The sequence below is a fragment of the Paramisgurnus dabryanus genome, chromosome 1 (assembly GCF_030506205.2).
Source record: "Paramisgurnus dabryanus chromosome 1, PD_genome_1.1, whole genome shotgun sequence".
Classification (NCBI taxonomy): domain Eukaryota; kingdom Metazoa; phylum Chordata; class Actinopteri; order Cypriniformes; family Cobitidae; genus Paramisgurnus; species Paramisgurnus dabryanus.
Window position 1 is genome coordinate 51,607,665 of NC_133337.1, and position 19,683 is coordinate 51,627,347.

The following is a 19,683-nucleotide window of genomic DNA, read 5'->3' on the forward strand; positions in this document are numbered from 1 at the left end:
GTGAATAAAGCACAGCTATTGACCAATCAGAATCAAGGATTGGAACTAACCATTTTATAAAGTTTTTTATTCTATGGCACCTTTAAAATCATGCAGGCTCATAATAAGTTACCTTCTCAACTGTTCACTTAGCATGGAAACACTTTATCTCATATTCTATTATTCATGTGCAAAACAAATCAAATTCAAAGTTGTTTGCTTTCCTTTAATTACAGCCAAAACTTTTAACCAAACAAATCTCATTGTTCTTGAAGAGACAACAGCTTTCCTTTATCCTTGTGTATTCAAACGCTCTAAATTGATTTCAAAACAGGCTCATATCTTTCAGAAGACAAGGAAGTCATGTGACTGCAGTGAGCAGCTGGTTGCCATCATCATATAGATGGAGTGGATGTTCTTACGCTTCGTATTCTACTGTAATAAGCCCCATGAGGACACGTACCACCTTATAATCAGCACAGACTTTAGCCTAATTAAAGTTATGGACAATTTTATTTCAACAATTTTAATCATGCCTACAGATCGCAACGGGTGGGATTAATTGATTCAACAATGCCTTGAATTCAAAAGTCCTGTAGCAAATCTGAACTAAATAAGCAGGAACAGATGAGACTGTGAAGCAGGAGATTTTTACATACCACATTCTCCACTCAAAAAATAATGTATGCTAAATGCTAACGGCAAAATGAGAATTGTTAATTTCGTTGTTTAAATCAGTTAAGCGTGTGGTAGGGTCTCAGGTCACAAATTGAGAATTATTTGTGTCCCTTTAGATTACCGTAGGCCCTGTATAGACACATGCTCATATTCATGAGCTGAGTCTGTTTGCATGGAAATTTTGGCTTTATGCATATACTGTAGCAAAAATCTAATTTTCTGGCATATATGATTGAAACGTGTTATTTAGGGTGTTTTCACATCTGTAGTTCGGTTCTTTTGGTCCGGACCAAAAGCAAAAAAAGCTGTAGCTTTTCTAGCAGTTTGGTTCCTTTTTACACCACACATTTTACATCGCTCTGGTCCGCACCAGTTGAAACAAACCAAATTCAGTCATGTAATAAGATCCACATCCCTCATTAGCCACATGTCTTTAAAGCTCTACTGTGTACTTTATTAAGTTAATTCTTAGCAAAAACCCATGTTTTCTTTCAAAAGTATGTGCTCATTCATGTGTAATTACCTCCACCCCACTAATCAAAGTATTCTCGTAAGTGTAGAATCTGCTATTTAAAATGCATACCGTCGAAGCGCTCTCTGGCTGAATCCATGTTGTGCCTCCATCTTTGAAATACATTCGCCGACGAGGGACATTCCTGAAATTCGAGCTCCGCCTTTCGCGCTTTCTCTCTACACTCACGCTGGCCGATAGCTGAAGCCTCCGGAGGTTGCATGTGTAGGCGGTATACGTCATCAAGAATATTAACAATTATAAAGCTGACAATTATTCTTAGTTAATTGTAAATTGATGTAATATGCGTATGACTTGCGAATGTAATGCTCAGTTGATTTAAATAAACCAGGCTTGATGACGTATGCAGCCTACGACCTGCGTAGCTGAATCCTTCGGCTGCGACAGCTGCAAACCGTGATGAACCTGCGATCTAATGCTTTGATTTGAAAGCCTGTTGAAGACATATTCTCGAGGACATTAAAACAAGTCACCAAGGAAGCAAAACGGGGATTTTAAACGACAACGCGACAGGAAAAACATCAAGACCAAAGTCAATATTGGAGTTAGTTTTCCTAGATGGGGCTCAAGGGACACTGAAGTTGCTACTTTCTATATTCTCCACAGGTAATTCAGCATATTCGTTTACATCGATACAGTCTATGTTGTAAACTTGAAGTTTTATAGTTCCTTGGCTAACTTTAGCATGATTATGCATAACACTTGTTAGTGTAAACACGCATGTGGTTTAATGTGTTCGAACAGCCACACGCAGTCTCTCCGCCCATTTATGTAATCTGAGGTACTGAGAAAAATGTTTTTCGTCTTTTCTGACCTCTAGCACAAACACACGGTGACAGCCCTATTTTTAGCCTTTCATTGATAAAAGCGTCTGATCTGCGCGTCTTTCGTTTCATTTTACAAGCGTGTGAAAGTTGCGCGATCTTTTTTCACCAATATGAGAGAAAGCTCTTACATATACACGAACATGTAACATTTACATAAAACATAAGCATTGGACTCTGACATAATATTCGCGTCCATTTAAACCCGCCATTACTCTCGCTCATGATTAAATGACAGGAGAGGGACTCGTCCACAGACCATCTCCTCAGTATTGTGGAGAGAAGCGGTCGAAAATGGACAAAAAGAGACGGATTAAAACACATTTTTAATACCAAGTTTAACAGCCCCTGTTATATTTTTCCTCGCGTTGATGAAAAAGGAGTGTCTAAGCTACGTTTATGGTTGCTTTTTGTATGTGATTTTAAGCGGACATATCATGACAATCAGACTTTTTCCATGTTAAACATAAATCTGTGTGCTTTGATGGATCACAGGCAAAGGACATTGCAAATTGTTCATTTTTTTTCATTGCTTTTGCTTTGTAGCTACTGGAACCCATGTTAACCTTTGCATGACACGGCCGGGCCACCGTACGAGTTAAAACGCATTCCGAATGGGGGGGGGGGGGCTAGAAAGTAATATTCAGTTGGTTGTCATATAGACTTTCACCGCTAGATGGGAGTAGATCTTACACAGTGGAGCTTTAAACGTATTTCCTAAACTGCTTCTCGATTGGTAAGAATCAATGTGTGGGAAATTCCAACCAAATACCGTAAGAAAACAAAAATGAGGAAAATACAGCAGACACCATGGACAGACGACTGTGCGCTTTAATTATGTCCATGGTTGTTATACATTTTTGCATGTTTGCATACAGCACTAGGCAAACTATTCATTTCCAGAATGAAGTGTGAATGCAGCTTGAAAACAACGCTTTAATGCACTGCAAATGGGGAAGCCACCTAATTTCTGAGGCTCTGCTCCTCCTCGCAACCCCAGGTATGTCAGCGACCTGCCATTGTGCAAATTTTGCTAATCGAAACTTGTGTCTGACAACTCTATTTTATCTTCTACTTATATGCAAGCAAGTCAGAGGTTTTGGACATGATACATTCATGAATAAAAGGCATCTGTCAATTACAATGTCACATTTGTGTTGAGTTCAGCAACATATGATAGACATCAGCAGAAGCAAAATGTCCAGTTTTCCATCATCTCTTTACAACATGACAGCTAGGCCTACTCTGTTTCCAATGAGAAAGTCTCTTGGCCCGGGCACAACATAGCATTACAAAAACAACTGATACAGATTTCGAAAGCCCCACTGAATCCATAGTAGGAAAACAATACTTTGGAAGTCAATGCACTCTAAAAACAAACGGTGCTAAATAGCATTAAAAGTGGTTCTTGGCTCGAAATCATAAAGGAACCATTTTTAGTGCTATATAGGACTTATGAAGCACCAAGAAGAACCATACGGGGGTCATATGGCACCACTATATCAGCACATATGGTTCTACATAGCACAATATGGTTTTACACATGTACTTCATCTGTGCTATATGGTACTTAAAATGGTTCCTCTATGATTACAAGCCAAGAACCACTTTTAGTGCTATTTAGCACCATTAGTTTTCAAGAGTGTGGGGTTTGTGATCAGTTTGGTTAAAAACATTCCTAAAAATATCTTCCTTTGTGTATAAAAAAGAAATTTATACAGGTTTGTAACAACATGAAACTGGATAAATGATGACAGAATTTTCATTTTTGGATGAATTATCCCCTTAATTTAACAAACCAAATCAGATCTGCTTGCAGTGTGAACTAAAAAAAGCTTTAGAGTAATTTGCTCTGTTCAATGAAGTGCACAGTCAAATGGAGAATGAAATTATAATTTTCAATTTCAGACCAAGCTAAAACACATCTGATAATACAAAGCAGACGTATTACCAAACCACATAAGTGTACTCAAAAAACAACATTTTGCTTTAGACAGACGACCGGACAATGAAACTTAAAATGAGAAAAATGTTTTTATAACCCTCTGTGTGCTCAGGTTAAATCTATTACGGCCATATCTACACAAACCCGCTGCGGGGTGAGCCAGTGTCAGATGGAGAGTCTCGGTTTAAAGAGGAAAGCCAAACCCGATGACACTCTAAATGCCCCCATGATGTACGAGCAGGAAATCTCATCACATCCAGAGTCTTTGGGGGCTCTGATTCAATTTTAAAATTTTCACACAGAAAAGCAGAAAATGATATGGAAGCGTGTTTGTATGTGGGTTTTTGGGTTTTGTTTGAGGAATTCTGATGCATGATATTTCCATTGCGGGGATTTATATGACTGTAATGAGCCGGGGAAAGCTCTACTTTCCGTTGTTTATAAAGAATACCCAGCGGCATGGAGACAAGTGCAGGATCTGGCTCATTTAGTCAATTAATAAAAGAGATGATGGCTCTTATTACATTTAATTCATGTCCTTCGTCTGCAGGTGAGAATCATTTGTACCTTTCCAGATATACATCTGTTTAGTTACAAATTATAAACACAGATTAAAGGGAAAAATGAAAAATGCAGCTTTATCTTACCATTTAACTGAAAGCAGACATTAGTCAGTACGAATTTGGAAATCCCTAATTATCCCTAATTATTTTTACATACACAAACATATTTTTGCTATTAAAGGATTAGTTTTACAAAAAAATAAAAATTCTGTCTTTTATTATTCATCCTAAAGTCATTAGAAAGCTCTACTCCAGAACAAAAATAATAATTTGAAGAGAAAATAATGTGAAACAAAGGACTGGTTGCATTTTCATGCAATTTGAATAAATATGGATTGGAGCTTTCAATCTTCTAATGTTGCTAAAGCACCATGAAAGTATCCTAAAATAGTTCATATAATATTCAAAGTATTCTGAAGTTTTAGGTGAAGTGAATTAGTTTCTAGTTGCAAAGAAAAGAGTGATTAGTAGGGATGCTAAACAATTAATCGTGATTAATCGTTAGCAGAATAAAAGTTTTTGTTTACATCACATGTGTGTAAACTGTGTATAATAAATATATTTATATATAAATATGAACACATTCATAGCTTTTAAGAAAAAAAAATGTATATATTAAGTATTTATATTTATATATAATATAAATTATACATAAATATACAAATGTATATACACATGTAAACATTTAAACTTATACATGCATGTGTGTACATTTATTTATACAAAGTTATTATACACAGTTCACACACATATATGATGTAAACAAAAACTTTTATTCTGCTAACGATTAATCGCGATTAATCGTTAAGCATCCCTAGTGATTAGCATTGCATTTTTTCCCAAAATTTCCCAAAATCTCATGTTTCAGAAAAGAAAGCTAGTCGTGTGGGTTATGCGCACCATAATGCTAAGCAAATAATAACAGATGTAAAATTTTCGGGTGAAGCATTTCTTGCCATTATCCAAACATTTCCTCATAACACCAGAATATAAAATGGTAAATGCCGTAGTTTATCGCTTCTCTAAAAATAGCAAGAACCTTTGAGGATTTAAAGTCAGCGGTGATGATTTGACTGCAGGTTCAATTCAATACCAGAGAGTCATGTATTTTTTAGTAAGCCCTTCCGACTCTGCAATCAACGGCCTGATACAGCCGGATCTTTCCATCATGTCCAGGTCAATTAAATAAACAATTCAGCCCAGAGTCTATCTGAGGCTTAGTCACAGATAAGCAATGAGAAGTGTGGCTCTTGGTGTGTGTGTGTAAGCAGTCGCTTTATCGCTGCCTGAACAGATGTAATTCGACATTAACTTTTTTATAAACACTAACTCAGTACTTGCAAGCCTCTTCTGGGTGCAAGTTCTGTGAATTGGTTGGTTTAACTGGTGGACCGAACATATGAACACGTGCTGTTGAAATGAAATTGAAAATAAAAAGTAGACACGTTGCTCCCTGTCTAGAGATTTTGTGATTTATGTTTTTTGCAAACGCGAGGTCTGCACTCAGGAACTGTACGTAAAAGTACAGTGAAAGACACGAAACGCTCAGAGGCCCACAAGGCTGCGTATATTTCCCAGTGTTTGTCATTGTGATGGATTGGATGCTCCTGTAACAAATGAACGAGTCTCTATCCGCTCGAGGAAATGTGTGAACCACCTGTGCAGGTGCAGCTCCAGATGTTTCTTTACTTTTGTGAGGTGTAATGTAGGTAAATGATGCACACTGATAGAGCGTCTACACAAATATTGCTGAAGCGTCTGTTATTAACCAACAGCCAATGCAATCACATGAATTGGCACAAATCACTTAGGGGCTTTTTACACCTGGTCACTTCATGCGTTTGATCTGATCGGGTAGCTATCTGATTGTAAAAAGACCAGGTATGCCCTCCGAAACGTTTTCGAGATGGATTTAAATCCGATCGCTCAAACCAGTTCAGGAGGTGGTCTGGGACGCATTTCAGACGAAACTGGACAAGTGTAAATAAATGTGGTTGATGAAACCACATGTCAGCGCATAACTCCTCCCAAATTTAAACACGTCACCCGGAAGTTAGCCGGCAAAGAGGCAAATAAACAAAGACGACACGCTTGTTGCTTTATGGAGCGACGACAGCCAGTAAAAAGCTTTCTAGAACCAATAAAAGAGTCCAATGACAAACTTGAATGATATTAAATAAAGAAATACAACTTTGAGAGAGAGTTTTGTGGACGTTTTTCTCCGTCATGAACCTGTACGTTAAATTATCTTGCCTTCACTCTCCTGCTGTTCTGTACTGCACGCTCCAGCTCATGCCGAGCAAGAAGACGGCCAACCCCTGCCCAACATACAGTAAACATACGGTAAGTGCTGCCTTTTGTTGCATAAACATCATACTTTGTTTTTTAAGGCGGAGTAATGAGTAGTGTATTAGCATTTTGCACCGAAGTAGAAGATTGGATTCATATCCGTTTTGCCAAGACGCATTTATGTGTCCAAATGTAAATGGAACAAATGGTTTTAACAAATCAGATATCTATCCGATCAGAGAAAACACATGAAGTGACCAGGTGTAAAAAAGGCCCTTACAGAAACATGACTTATCTTGAAACAAGTCCTAAGTCTTCGTTAATATCTAAAGTTAGGATTTTGGCATTGAAACGGTTTTACTCGACTCTTTTTAAGGCATTTGTAACTCATTTACCATATCAAACGTATTGATGATTATCAGTTAAAGGGGACATGGCATGAATATCTGACTTTTTCCATGTTTAAGTGCTATAATTGGGTCCCCAGTGCTTCTATCAACCTAAAAAATGTGAAAAAGATCAACCCAGTAACTTAGTTTTAGTAAACCATTCTCTACAAGCATATGAAAACATAGGTCACTGAAATTTTGCTCTCTTTATGATGTCATATGGAGCTCTTATTATAATAATACCGCCCCTTAATCTGCATTATCCAACCACAGCACTGCCACTTAGTGCAGAGAGAAAGAGAAAATAGTTCACAAATAAGCTTGAATTGCATCCAACCACCATCATTGTGATCAGCGTTTGCACTTCATCGGCTCCTTTGCATTTAAAGGACACGCCCCAAACGGCACATTTTTGCACACACCTACAAAGTGGCAATTTTAATGTGTTATAATAAATGATCTATATGGTATTTTGAGCTAAAACTTCACATATGTGCTCTGGGAACATCAAAGATTTATTTTACATCTTAAAACATTATTGTGACATGTCCCCTTTAATATTTATTTTCAAAGGTGGGCTGGAGCGTGGTTAACTTGGGCTCAGGCGCGAAAGGCTATAGTGTAAGCGCATCGCATCTGTGTGAGATTCAAAAGGAGAGACGTCAATTGCCCGACCACTCATCTTCATCTGCCTCCTAAAAAACTTCTGATGCGCGCAGAAGGGTTATGTGAATATCTGAGCTGGACACTGTGACAGACCAACTAAGCAATATGATGGCATGTGAGAGGGCTGTGTGTCATCGCGCACCAAACAACTTTCTGCTTTGCTTAAAACAATCGCATCCATTTTACCGCTCGTTAAAGTACAGTGTGAGTGCGTGCTTCTGGGGGAGTAGGGAGGGGGGACAATCGCACTGGGGCATGGTTTGGTTTGGATAATGTGAGTGCGCCCTAAGATACATCAGCAGAAAAAAGGCGCTTTAGGAGGGAAAGGTTATTAAATTTTGATGAACGATTATGAAAACAAACATTTTTTTCTCTTTATGCTCAAATAACCTATACGCTGATGAATCAAACACAATAAAAAGGTTATAATAGTAAACAGGGTTGAATTTGAGTTGTCTCTAGAAAAGGATAAACCTCTATCTTATGAACTCTCTACAATGTGACCTTAGTATTATAACTCTGAGATATGGAATCATTAAGATTACATAAGTTTAAATGAGACAGAAGATGAATGAGCAAAAGCCACTGCTGCACCACAGAGAGGAACGATGTTAATAAATGATGCAAAATGAGATCAAACTCAGCCTTTGACGCAACATCTTACATAGAAGATGCTTACGCTGTCAAAGCCGACCTCGGGCGTACTAACCCACCTACTGTTACCACAGTGAGACCCCCGGCCTATTTTTATTCACGAACCCTCTCATCCGTTCCCTTTAGAAACCCTCCCATTTTTCCAGGCTTAGAAAAAAGAGAAGGCCGGATCTCTCCGGGGGTTTTCACATACAATAATGGATGTTAGACTTCTGCAATAAATGGCAAAAGGTTAGACCCTAGTGTGTACTCTGTTGTGCTTGATATTGATATTTCACACTTAAAACCTGCAAGGCCAGGTGCTCAGCGCATGTGTGTGTGCTCTTCCTGTTGCTGTGCGGGGAAAAGAGCAGACGGAGAAGCGCTCGGTAAAAGGCCAAAAAACAGTGCAAATGCTATCCTGAGCTATGACCTTTAGTAAAAGAAAAAAGACGCAAAGCCAAGCCTAAGGCTAGCTGTCTGCAGACCAATTGCAAGAATTTACTAATTATTCTAAAATTCAAAGCATGTCGCGTTGCCATTGTCTCGGCCCTTGCTTCGCAGTGTGCGCGTCAGCATGCATAGGTTATAAACTGACAACTTGACCTTTCGCTGGAGATTACTTTAGTGAACTCATTAGCATGACCACGCTCCAATGAACACAGTGGTCTGTGTAAACCACTGAATGTGTCGTGTACAAGAGAAATCGTTCACATGCTGTAAAGAGCCACAAAGACCTAAAAAGTCATGTTATATTGGTAACTTCATATAATCTATAAGGCTTCAAATGTAAAATTTGATGTCTTTTAAAGGCACAATATGTAAGATTCTTGAAATAAAATATCCCAAAATGACTGGAACAGTGTTATATATTAGGTTCACATGTGTACTCAACACTACCCGAAATGTAAATTTAATTTAACAACATTAATTTTATTAACTTGCGATTAATGCAACGTGCTATTTCTGTTTGACCCTTGGCCTAGCTCAGGGTTGGATAAATTGAGATGCAGCCTTGTAGTTAATAGTCATCAAACGTCTAAAATGATCTTTATTTGTATGTTTTCTGAGAGGTGTACCATCCTAAATGCTTAACCTAAACAAATGATGCGTGTCCATCCACTTGTGTGTCCAAAAATTTTATTCCGATTTTAAAACAAGCAGGAATTTGAAGATAAAGTGAAGGACTTGCTTGATGTTAAAATAGTTATAAATAATTATGTAAAGTTTGGGACCTGATTGATTTTTAAATAGTTATTAAGTGCGACAAGACTCGAAAAATATCTTCCTTGCGCTCACTGACACATCTGTATGCACACAGGCACACAACCCAGATATATATAGATATATACACAGAATTATAGTTTAAAAAAATATTTGTTTTGACAAGAATTCATGCTGATTTAATCTGTTATGTCTTAAGTAAATGTTTGATTAACTGTTGGGGAAAAATATCTGATGTGTAACATTATATTAGATCCTTACATTACACTAGATCTTAAAACTGTCTGTGCATTAATGTCAATAAAATAATAAAAAGAAAAAAGTTGAACATATATTGATATTGTTTTTATTTTCGTCTGTGCCGAATCTATTAGTTTTACCAGTGATTTTAAGGTATGGATGCGTTGATTTTGTTTTTGAACCTTCTTTAACAGATTTTTTTTTCACAATTATTATTTTTATTTCACTAATAATAAATATACATTTGCATAAAGCATCCATATTTCTCCATGCACATGCTGATTAGAGTAATAAAAACTTGAAATGTGTTAAATTAAAGGCACAACATGGAACTTTTTGGCCACTAGGGGGTGCTAGACATGTATTTTTCACGTCTAGCGCCCCTAGAGGCCACAAGCGCCGCAGCAATGTCGCAAAGGAAAAGACGACAACTCTTTAGGTCACAAAGTCTTATAACATTATTACATTAATTATTAGTACAATAGCATGAGGGCCAAGTCAGCATAGGTCAGAAACCCCTCCTCCATCTTTAGTTCACGCCAGCGAGTGAACGCTGGCCCAATATGATTGATCCTTCTCTTTCTTTTTATTCTGTCACCCTCCCCTTTTCTCTTTCCGGTCTCCTCCGACAAAACCTTGGGTTTCTTTTTCTTAGTTGCTGCTACGGCCATGACAAAAACATCAAGAAAATAAATAGTTGCGCTCTCACGTTAGAATTTGAGGAAGTGGAGAAAGTGACGTATGCCGTAAAGCAGATTTTTGTAGTTTTTTGTTTTGTGCTCGGGTTACTACCCCGAAACCCCAAGTTTAAAAGTACGAGTAAAAGCGATACAGACCCCTTCAGGCTATGGTAGACATGTCATTCAACATATTTTAAGTTGATGTACTATCACATGGTCTTGAAAATATATTATGAAAGTTGAAAAACTAAAAAGTGTCACTTTAAGATAAATATAGAACAGCTAAAAGTGTGCAATTCAGTAGAGATTAATCACGAGTTAACTCATGACAATCATGCCATTAATCTAGATTAAATATTTCAAACGATTGACAACCCTAGTTTTCAACAATGTTTGAATTCAAAGAACTCAAAATTTAATTTAAATTCAGTTTTAGCCCCTGTTCATAGGGTCACTAGTTAATTACATTACCATCCTTTCCAGACTATAAACCGCACCGGAGTATAAGCGGCATCATTCAAAAATGCGTCACTAAGACGAAATAACATATATAAGTCACAGTGGACTATACGTCGCGTTTATTTAGAAAATTATTTCACAAAATCCAAGCCGAAGAACAGACATTTAATCTGGAAAGGCAAGTTATTCAATTAAACAATAGCGGAGAGAATAGCAGGCTGAATAGATGTCTGTATGTTAAAAGTAATAATATCAGTTATTTAAACCAGTGTTTCTCAAACTTTTTCAGCCCAAGGACCACTTCATCTTCCAATATTTTTCTGAGGACCACCTAACAGAATCTGACTCTAACACGCCCCCAAAAAAACAACAAAATAGGAAGGATAAGCTAAATTTAAGTTTAATATGCAACTGTTTTAAGTCAAAAACAAATTTTTTAAACACAAATGCAATGCTATGTTCAGAAATTATTATATGAATTTTATTTCATTTGAAAAAGTAAATGTAAAATGAGTTGCAGCTTAATATGAACAACAAACTGCACATGTGAAAACAAACTGCAATTAAACATACTATAACAGCCTAGGTCCCACTTAATGTCATTCCAAAGAGCACTTCAGTGCACATATCAAAAAAGTTTATAACATGGAACATAACATTGTTTTATGCAGTTTTTTGTCAAAGCTAATTATTACAGTAGCCCTATTTCAACAACAACAGCCATCTTAATAATTGGCAAACATTAGGCTAGCTTCTAATAAGACAGAATATGTTTTTAGATTTCGCAAGAGCAGTGAAATCAGGTGTATGTTTGTCAGCACGATACGCATACAGTGGTGCAAATGAACTGTTACTCGTTTAAATTGCATTATTGTGTGAGAACGATGCTTTGAATTTTGGAAAAACGGCAGTTTCATTTATTAAGACATGTAACGTAAATGTCATTGTTGATAAGCAAGTCATAATTGAGCAGACTTATCAGACAACAATTGTCGGAAAAGGCAGTGTTTTAAAGCTGGAAATACAACAAATAAAGTTAAAACAGCCATAGAGTCCGGTGTCTTAACTCACCACAGTCAGCTATCGCGTCTTAAGACGCGGGCGCGAGCGGGGGAGGCGATCGCGTTGAACTTGTGGACCAAAGCGCGAATATAAACACGTGACACAGCTGCTCGCACCAGTCACGTGACTCGCGCTCTGCAGCTCATGCTGTATGAAACAGACGCACGCGCATCAACTCGTAACTGTAGGGCCCGTTGTCTAACTTTCTAAATTTATTCTAGAGATGTCTTTTTTTACAGACTACATAAAGGGACGGATCAAATTACCTTGGGGGCCGGGTCTGACCCGCGGGCCGCCAATTGAATAGCCCTGGTATAAACACTTGCCTAATTTAGGTCATCTTTCGGCGGACCACTAGGGGGGTTTGGCGGACCACTAGTGGTCCGCGGACCACACTTTGAGAATTACTGATTTAAACGATAAACAGTAGCACACAGAACTTACCTGGAATGCTGAATAGGCTAAATTAACCGAACAAGCCAACTAGCGTGAAGTTCGCATACTCGTCATTCCACATTACAGAATCCATTGAATACATTATTACAAAAGCAGCATATGGCGGACTCTTGCAGCTATAGACGGTAATGTTGTCTCTTGCCTCATAAATGTAAAAATTAATTCATACTGACTTACAAGGCGCACCTGATTGTAAGACGCAGCACCAGCCAAGTTATGAAAAAAAAACGCTGCTTATAGACAGAAAAATACGGTATGTCCGTGTTATCCTCATTTTATTTATTTTTTTTTAATTTTGCTGCCCTAATATGTGACAAAGTATCGCGATTCAAAAGCAGTATTGTTACGTAACTCTGATGTCATACGAAAATCAATCTGCGCATTACCAAATGCGAAAGCATGCCACTCTGCTGTTGCTTTTATCAAGTCACACCTGTGTGCGTACATTACAATGTGACGGTTATAACACTTTTTCATCATGCCATCCATGAACATGATTTGTGAGTCAGTCGGATCGACTCTTGTTTTATGCTCTTTCAGAATGTCATTTAAGCATCAACACTGTTTACCTCGGTGAAAATTACATATTGTGCCTTTAAGAGTTATATGGCTTTTAGTTGTGTCTTAAAGCTTTAAGGTCTCTACAGAATAATAGTGTGTTCTGCAGGGAGAAATAACTTTTAGCACATTTGTCTTTATCTTCTAGGAAAATGGATAAAAAAAGTAATGACTCTTTAGAATGATAATGTCAGTCCTCCTATATGCCTTACTTGCCTAAGTGTGTAGCAAATCATATTCATGGCTGGATGTTAGCTGTTTTGAAAAGGAATAAAAAAAGGCCCTTGTTTGATACTTCACGTCCTGCCCACCTTTCTTAAAATATGAGAGGAAAGAGAGGAAAACTTGCCAAATGACTGTTTAGGTTGTTCAATGAATAAATAATTTTTTTTTTCTTTTAGACATTTTATATACTACTCAAAACTATTTAAAATAAAGCGAATGCAAATTTTTTTTCTGAAATGTATAAATATAAATAACTAGAATTGTCAAAAAGTAAAGCAGACTTACTTTATGAGGCAGAAAGAGGGAGCTGACAGAGGAAATCAAACTGGCAGTGTCCTCAGCGTCAGGCTGGCCACAGATAACAATCTTTAAAATAAAAATAAGAGATTGTCACATAGAACAGAACCACTGAATGAATGAAAAAATGAACACATGAGAAGTGAATGAAATGGATAAAGAAAGGGTCAGTGCAACTTGTATGGTGCTGTAATGAGGTGGGCAGGTGTGATGTGGAGCAGTGCTGCCCTTAGAGAAACCTCGGGCTTGTTATTGCTCTTACTCTGATAAATTCTCGTCTGCTGGTGAGCTCTGATAGCCGTGACACATGTTCACAGCTTTTACATCTGTCCTGGAACAGGGGAAAGTTTGGAAAAGTGTCTTAACAGTACAAACTTTCATCTAGCTGAGGCACCAATCAGTCTAAGGTTTGTCCATATGTGACAGATATGAGAATTAATGGTCCTGACATAGCAGGCGAATGGCTCTTGATGCTACGGATATTTTTTTAGAAAACTAAATAGACGAGATATCAACAGACCCCTAAAAAGCGGAGTAGATTTTGGGTTTTTACATTTACAGTTATGCAAGGACTGTAAATAACTGTTGTAAGCTTTTATAGCTTAAGACACATACGAACATGATATAAAAGAGGAGTATTGAGAAGGTTTCAACTTTTTTAACTATGGTAACAGTACAAGTGCTTGTACAATGTGTCATGCAAGAACTACCACAACATTTGTTTATCTCAAGTCACGTTTGATCTTGCATTTCTGTGAAATCTAACGTCACTTTGACGTAATCGTTACTACAATCATCAGGTGTGTGGTCTCTGAGGATTATGTTGTAAAAAATCTTTTGACTGGCCCTATGTCTGTGGTCTCCCATGGATTTAAAAACAGTACAAACATGTCATTGTCTGAGACAATGTAGGGACGAAACGCGCTCTGTAGAACAGTTTGTCCATTTAGGGCTACTGTAGAAACATGACGACAACTTTCTGTAGGGGGACCCGGTGTGTACATAGATAAAAACGGCTCATTCTCAAGGTAATAAAACAATGCAGTTCATTTTGTAAGGTCTTTTTACACCACTGATAATATAGTCATGAGATCCTTCTAAAAGTTATATAACGCACCTTTAAAAATCGCCCAGTGTGTCCATTGTGACTCATAAAATGTGACAATTTCCACTCAAGAAAAGTTCACTTTTATGCCGTAGTCATATTGGACTTTTCATCCCATTGACTTCCATTCATACGCATGCAAATGCAGCAGACTGGAATCACAAGTTTGCATTTCGTCACATTCCAAAATGTATGTTTTGTAAACTCATCTGTGAATTTGTGCCATGTGAAGACATGTGACCAAAAGATGATTTATTCATCACAGCATGACCTTTTCAGGTGGAGGAAAATAACAGTGTCGCACAGTCCCATTTTGTACAACAGAAACAAAAGCAACAATGATGCAAGCACGTCAAAACCCTTCATGTGCAAGTAAAAAACAAAACTTTAGTGAGTCCTAACATATACGCAGAGGTCTGCATAAAAATTTTCTTTGTGTGACTATGGCATTAGGTTTCCAAAACTTTTTCAGTAAAACTGGTTAACACCCTTAACGAGCTTCATTGTCAAGACTTCATTGGTCATCCAATTAAATGGTTTTGCTGGTTAGCATATCAAATGCCCTTTGGCTCCACAAGTTTTTTAAAACACTGTTAGGGTTGAAAAATCTTTTCACCAACCAATATCAGATTCTGACAAATGACTATCCACCCGTTCATGATCAATAGGCTCCCTTAGTGAGTAGCTTCAGGTACTAAAAACTTGCCATGAGCAAATTATGCCTGAGGAAATTCAGGATGACTCCCTACATATTGAGATCATTGTACCATGTTAGCACAATTGAAAGCACTCTGTCAAGCTGCATTATTGTACAGAAGCAGCACTATAGGACCGCTGAGACCTGCAGTTGGTGGTGCGGTCAGCCATACAAATCACCTGGGGTGCAACGATCCACCTGCAGGGCATCTACCCCTGTCAGAACTAAGGTAAGACAAATCAGGAGGATCTCAATCACTTGATCAATCACCATGTAAAACAGGTGCGTCTTCTGGAAGTCATATTTGTCAACCACATACATCGTCAAGGTTCTCACATTTTAGTTAAAAAACATATACAATTATTGTAGTTTCAATATTACCTTGAAATAGAACCTGGAATAATAAACCTCGTTGAGGTATGCTGTCGATAAATACGACTTCCGGAAGATGTACCCGAAATCCTGGCAAGGACATGTCCCGGAAAAATGGCACGTGTGGTCACCCTTTGGAGGATGAGTAAATGTTTTTTTTTTTTTGGATGAACATGATCAGGACAAAGAAGCACTGAACTGTCAAACTCAGTAGCAGTGGACAGAATGAGGTTACCTGTTTAAGGGAGTAATGTTGGGCCAAAACACTCCGAACCATGTCTGGGAGGGCGATTGGCACCTTAAGCAGTCTATCAGAGAAGGCGGCCAGCAATAGTTGGGAACGCTGCATCCATTCACGCCTGCCTGTGAGATGGGAAAGCCGTTGCAAGTTCATGGCCGAGACGGAGTTCGCGCTGGGCTCAGCACCATCTTGATCTGAAAAGTGACATTTGAATTTATTTATCTATTCAAACCCAGTTACAGTGCAACTTCCTAGGAATCAAACCCATGACCTTGCCATTGTTTGTGTACCACTACCACCTTACCTATGGGACCACAACGGGAGCCCAGTGAAACAACTAGGGATGCACGATATATCGTCCGTCATATCGTTATTGGCCGATAACTGCTTATTTTTAATATTATCGGTTATCGGTCTGATAGCAAAATTAGGCCGATAAATGAAAGCCAATAAATTATGGTTTATTTCGATTTGTTGAACCACTTCACTTGCTCATTGCTGGCCATGTGGAGTTTTGATTGGTGCTTTCTGTGACATAGCACGAAGATGACACGTGTTGCGGGCTTAAGAAGAGGAAGCTAGTCTAGCGCAAAGACAAGATGTCCGCGGTCTGGGAGTTTTTCACTGTGAAATTAATATGAATATTTATCGGCCTATATATATCGATCGGTTATCGGCCCCAAAATATAAATAGTTATCGGTTATCGGTATCGCCCAAAATTTCCATATCGGTGCATCCCTAGAAACAACCTGTATAATTTCCATGTAAACAGTCTGGCTATGGAAAAAATGGCATCATAACATTGACGGTTCCAATATCAATTTGACCGGGTCCCGTTTATCAGGACAAGCAAGGCTAAAAGTGGCTGGTATCACAAGTGAAGTGGCTCCAGAGCTGTGAGCTGATTTACTTTATCTGCACTTTGTTGGTTTATGTGTGTGTAGAGGGGCTGACGGGAGTGAGTTCCCATGCCTTGTGCCACAAGGTAATGAGCAGATTGCATCTAGGAACTGAGAGGGACCGAAGCGACGACTGATGAATAACAGCGATGCAGTCCCAACCAAACACATGCAGATGATATCTGGAAGCTTCTTCCTTAGAAGACACAAGCAACACATGCACACAAAAAGAGGAACACATGAAGTGTTTCTACCATGCCAGAATAATCGTATTTTTAGATTTTGGCACATGAACGCCATATAGGAATTTTCTTAGAAACCTACTTTCAGAGTATTGGTCATAAATGAACATACATGTTGATGGTATAATTGAGAATTGATTGCATTGTGTGTACTTTTGATGAAAAACAAGAAACAAGAAAAACTACCATAAGCCTTCACTCATTTTGCTATTTTGTATGGAGACATGAACAACCAAACTTAATTTCTTTCTGGCAGCAAAAAACATGCTTAAAGGAATATTCCATTTTCTTAAAAGAAAACTCCAGATAATTTACTCATCACCATGTCATCCAAAATGTTGACGTCTTTCTTTGTTCAGTCGAGAAGAAATTATGTTTTTTGAGGAAAACATTGCTGGATTTTTCTCATTTTAATGGACTTTAATGGACACCAACACTTAACACTTAAATCAACACGTAAAAGTTTTTTTCAACGGAGCTTCAAAGGACTATAAACTATCTCAAACAAGGCAAAAGGGTCTTATCTAGCGAAACGATTGTCATTTTTGACAATAAAAATAACAAATATACACTTTTAAAGCACAACTTCTCGTCCAGATCCGGTCGTGATGCGTCAGCGTGACCCCACGCAATACGTCATGACGTCAAGAGGTCACAGAGGACGAACGCGAAACTCCGCCCCAGTGTTTACAAGTTTTGAGAAAGAGGACCGTTCCTACGTTGTTGTATGTCAACTGATACTAATTAATGTCTTTGTATCAGTTTATTGTTTACAATGGTCCGCAAATGTGCATTTTATATATGTAACACGTGACCTCCCTACGTCACTACGCATTTACGTTAGGTCGCACTGGACCGGATCTAGACGAGAAGTTGTGCTTTAAAAGTGTATATTTGTTATTTTTATTGTCAAAAATGACAATTGTTTCGCTAGATAAGACCCTTATGCCTCGTTTGGGATCGTTTATAGTCCTTTGAAACTCCGTTGAAAAAAACTGTTACGTGTTGATTTAAGTGTTAATTGTTGGTGTCTATTAAAGTCCTTTAAAATGAGAAAAATCCTACAATATTTCCTCAAAAAACATAATTTCTTCTCGACTGAGCAAAGAAAGACATCAACATTTTGGATGACATGGTGGTGAGTAAATTATCTGGATTTTTCTTTTATGAAAATGGAATATTCCTTTAAATACAAAGCATCAACTATACACCCAATGTACATTCTCTAAACCCAAAATGATTCCTATCTTCGAAAGTGAGGGAACAAAAATTTAATCTAGCTAGTCATTATGAATCAAATCACAAATAAAACAATCAAAATGATCATTTCTGATCTTGTGTACAGACAATTCCGAAGAGGACCTAAAAGCAGCATTATGGGAAACTATAAGAAATATATCACCCACAAACAAAAACTAAACAAAGAATCTCAGTAGCTTTATTATTTTATTTTTATTTTTTATAAAGTTTCTAGACTGTCTGTTGTTTTAAAAACAGCAAAGCTGACTGGTTTTGTCTAGTTTGGGCAATGCGTAAAATACAGAACGGCAGATGCTTCGAAAGGCAATCCGTCTTCCACTGACAAAGAGAGGTGAGGGGACTCGATTCTGGCACGTGACGGCACCACACGGCTCCTCACGCTTGGCTTGCTGTATAATGGCCTAGTCACTCAGAAAAAGTGAAAAATCTGCCTTGTGTCCATTTTAATTTATCAGCAGCAAACAACAAAAACATAACAGTTAGCTTTCTCTGCCCTCATCCATATCTCTCAATGGTGTCAGTACCATTTTAACACTACCATCAGTTAAAAGCCCACAGTGGTTCGACTGTGCTTACATCAGTCTGCTTTTCTAGTTCCTAGGGAGAAAATATGAATCCCTAGTCAAAAAAGTGTGTTCAGGTCTTGTGTCTTTTGACATGAAAGAAAAAAGCATGAAAAATCTCCACTTGTGTGACATTGTCACGCTGAAGGTGATGAACGATCTGCACTGTGAACTAAAGTAGGTCTGCAGTTTCTTCAAAGAAATATCAATTGCTTTAACAAAGCAGACTTTGGCGTACTGGAACAGTCTTCTTTTGGTCAGAAATTATACAGAAAATTTATGAAAATTTAAATAAAATGGCAGAAGAGGAGTTATCACAATTTTACAGAAACACAAAGACGGACCGAAAAAGAAATGGAGGGGTAGGAGAGATAAAAAACAACAAAGATAAGAACAATTTCACAGTAATGAGGTTAAGTGAGGATAAATCGGTTTAGCAAGGCACGAGTTTGGTTAAAACAGTTAGCCGAATCATCAGAAAATTCTGGCCCACAAGAGAAAATATTTGGCCTGTGAAAATCAAAAATAAAGCCCCAACATTAGAGCTATGGATTAAATGAAAGAGCTGCCATGCGTGCCCACAAAATTCAGTTTTCTTTTATCT

The 19,683-nt window shown here is 37.9% G+C and overlaps 1 protein-coding gene across 1 annotated transcript in view; it reads right to left on the reverse strand.

The window, feature by feature from the left end:
- Positions 1 to 19,683, reverse strand: part of spata20 (spermatogenesis associated 20) — a 54,851-nt gene that overhangs the window by 13,530 nt on the left and 21,638 nt on the right. The window contains exons 14-15 of the mRNA XM_065262650.2: positions 16,109 to 16,308; positions 13,688 to 13,768 (exon numbers count right to left, since the gene is read on the reverse strand). Coding sequence (XP_065118722.2) covers positions 13,688 to 13,768; positions 16,109 to 16,308 — 281 coding nt within the window. The remainder of the gene's footprint in view (positions 1 to 13,687; positions 13,769 to 16,108; positions 16,309 to 19,683) is intronic.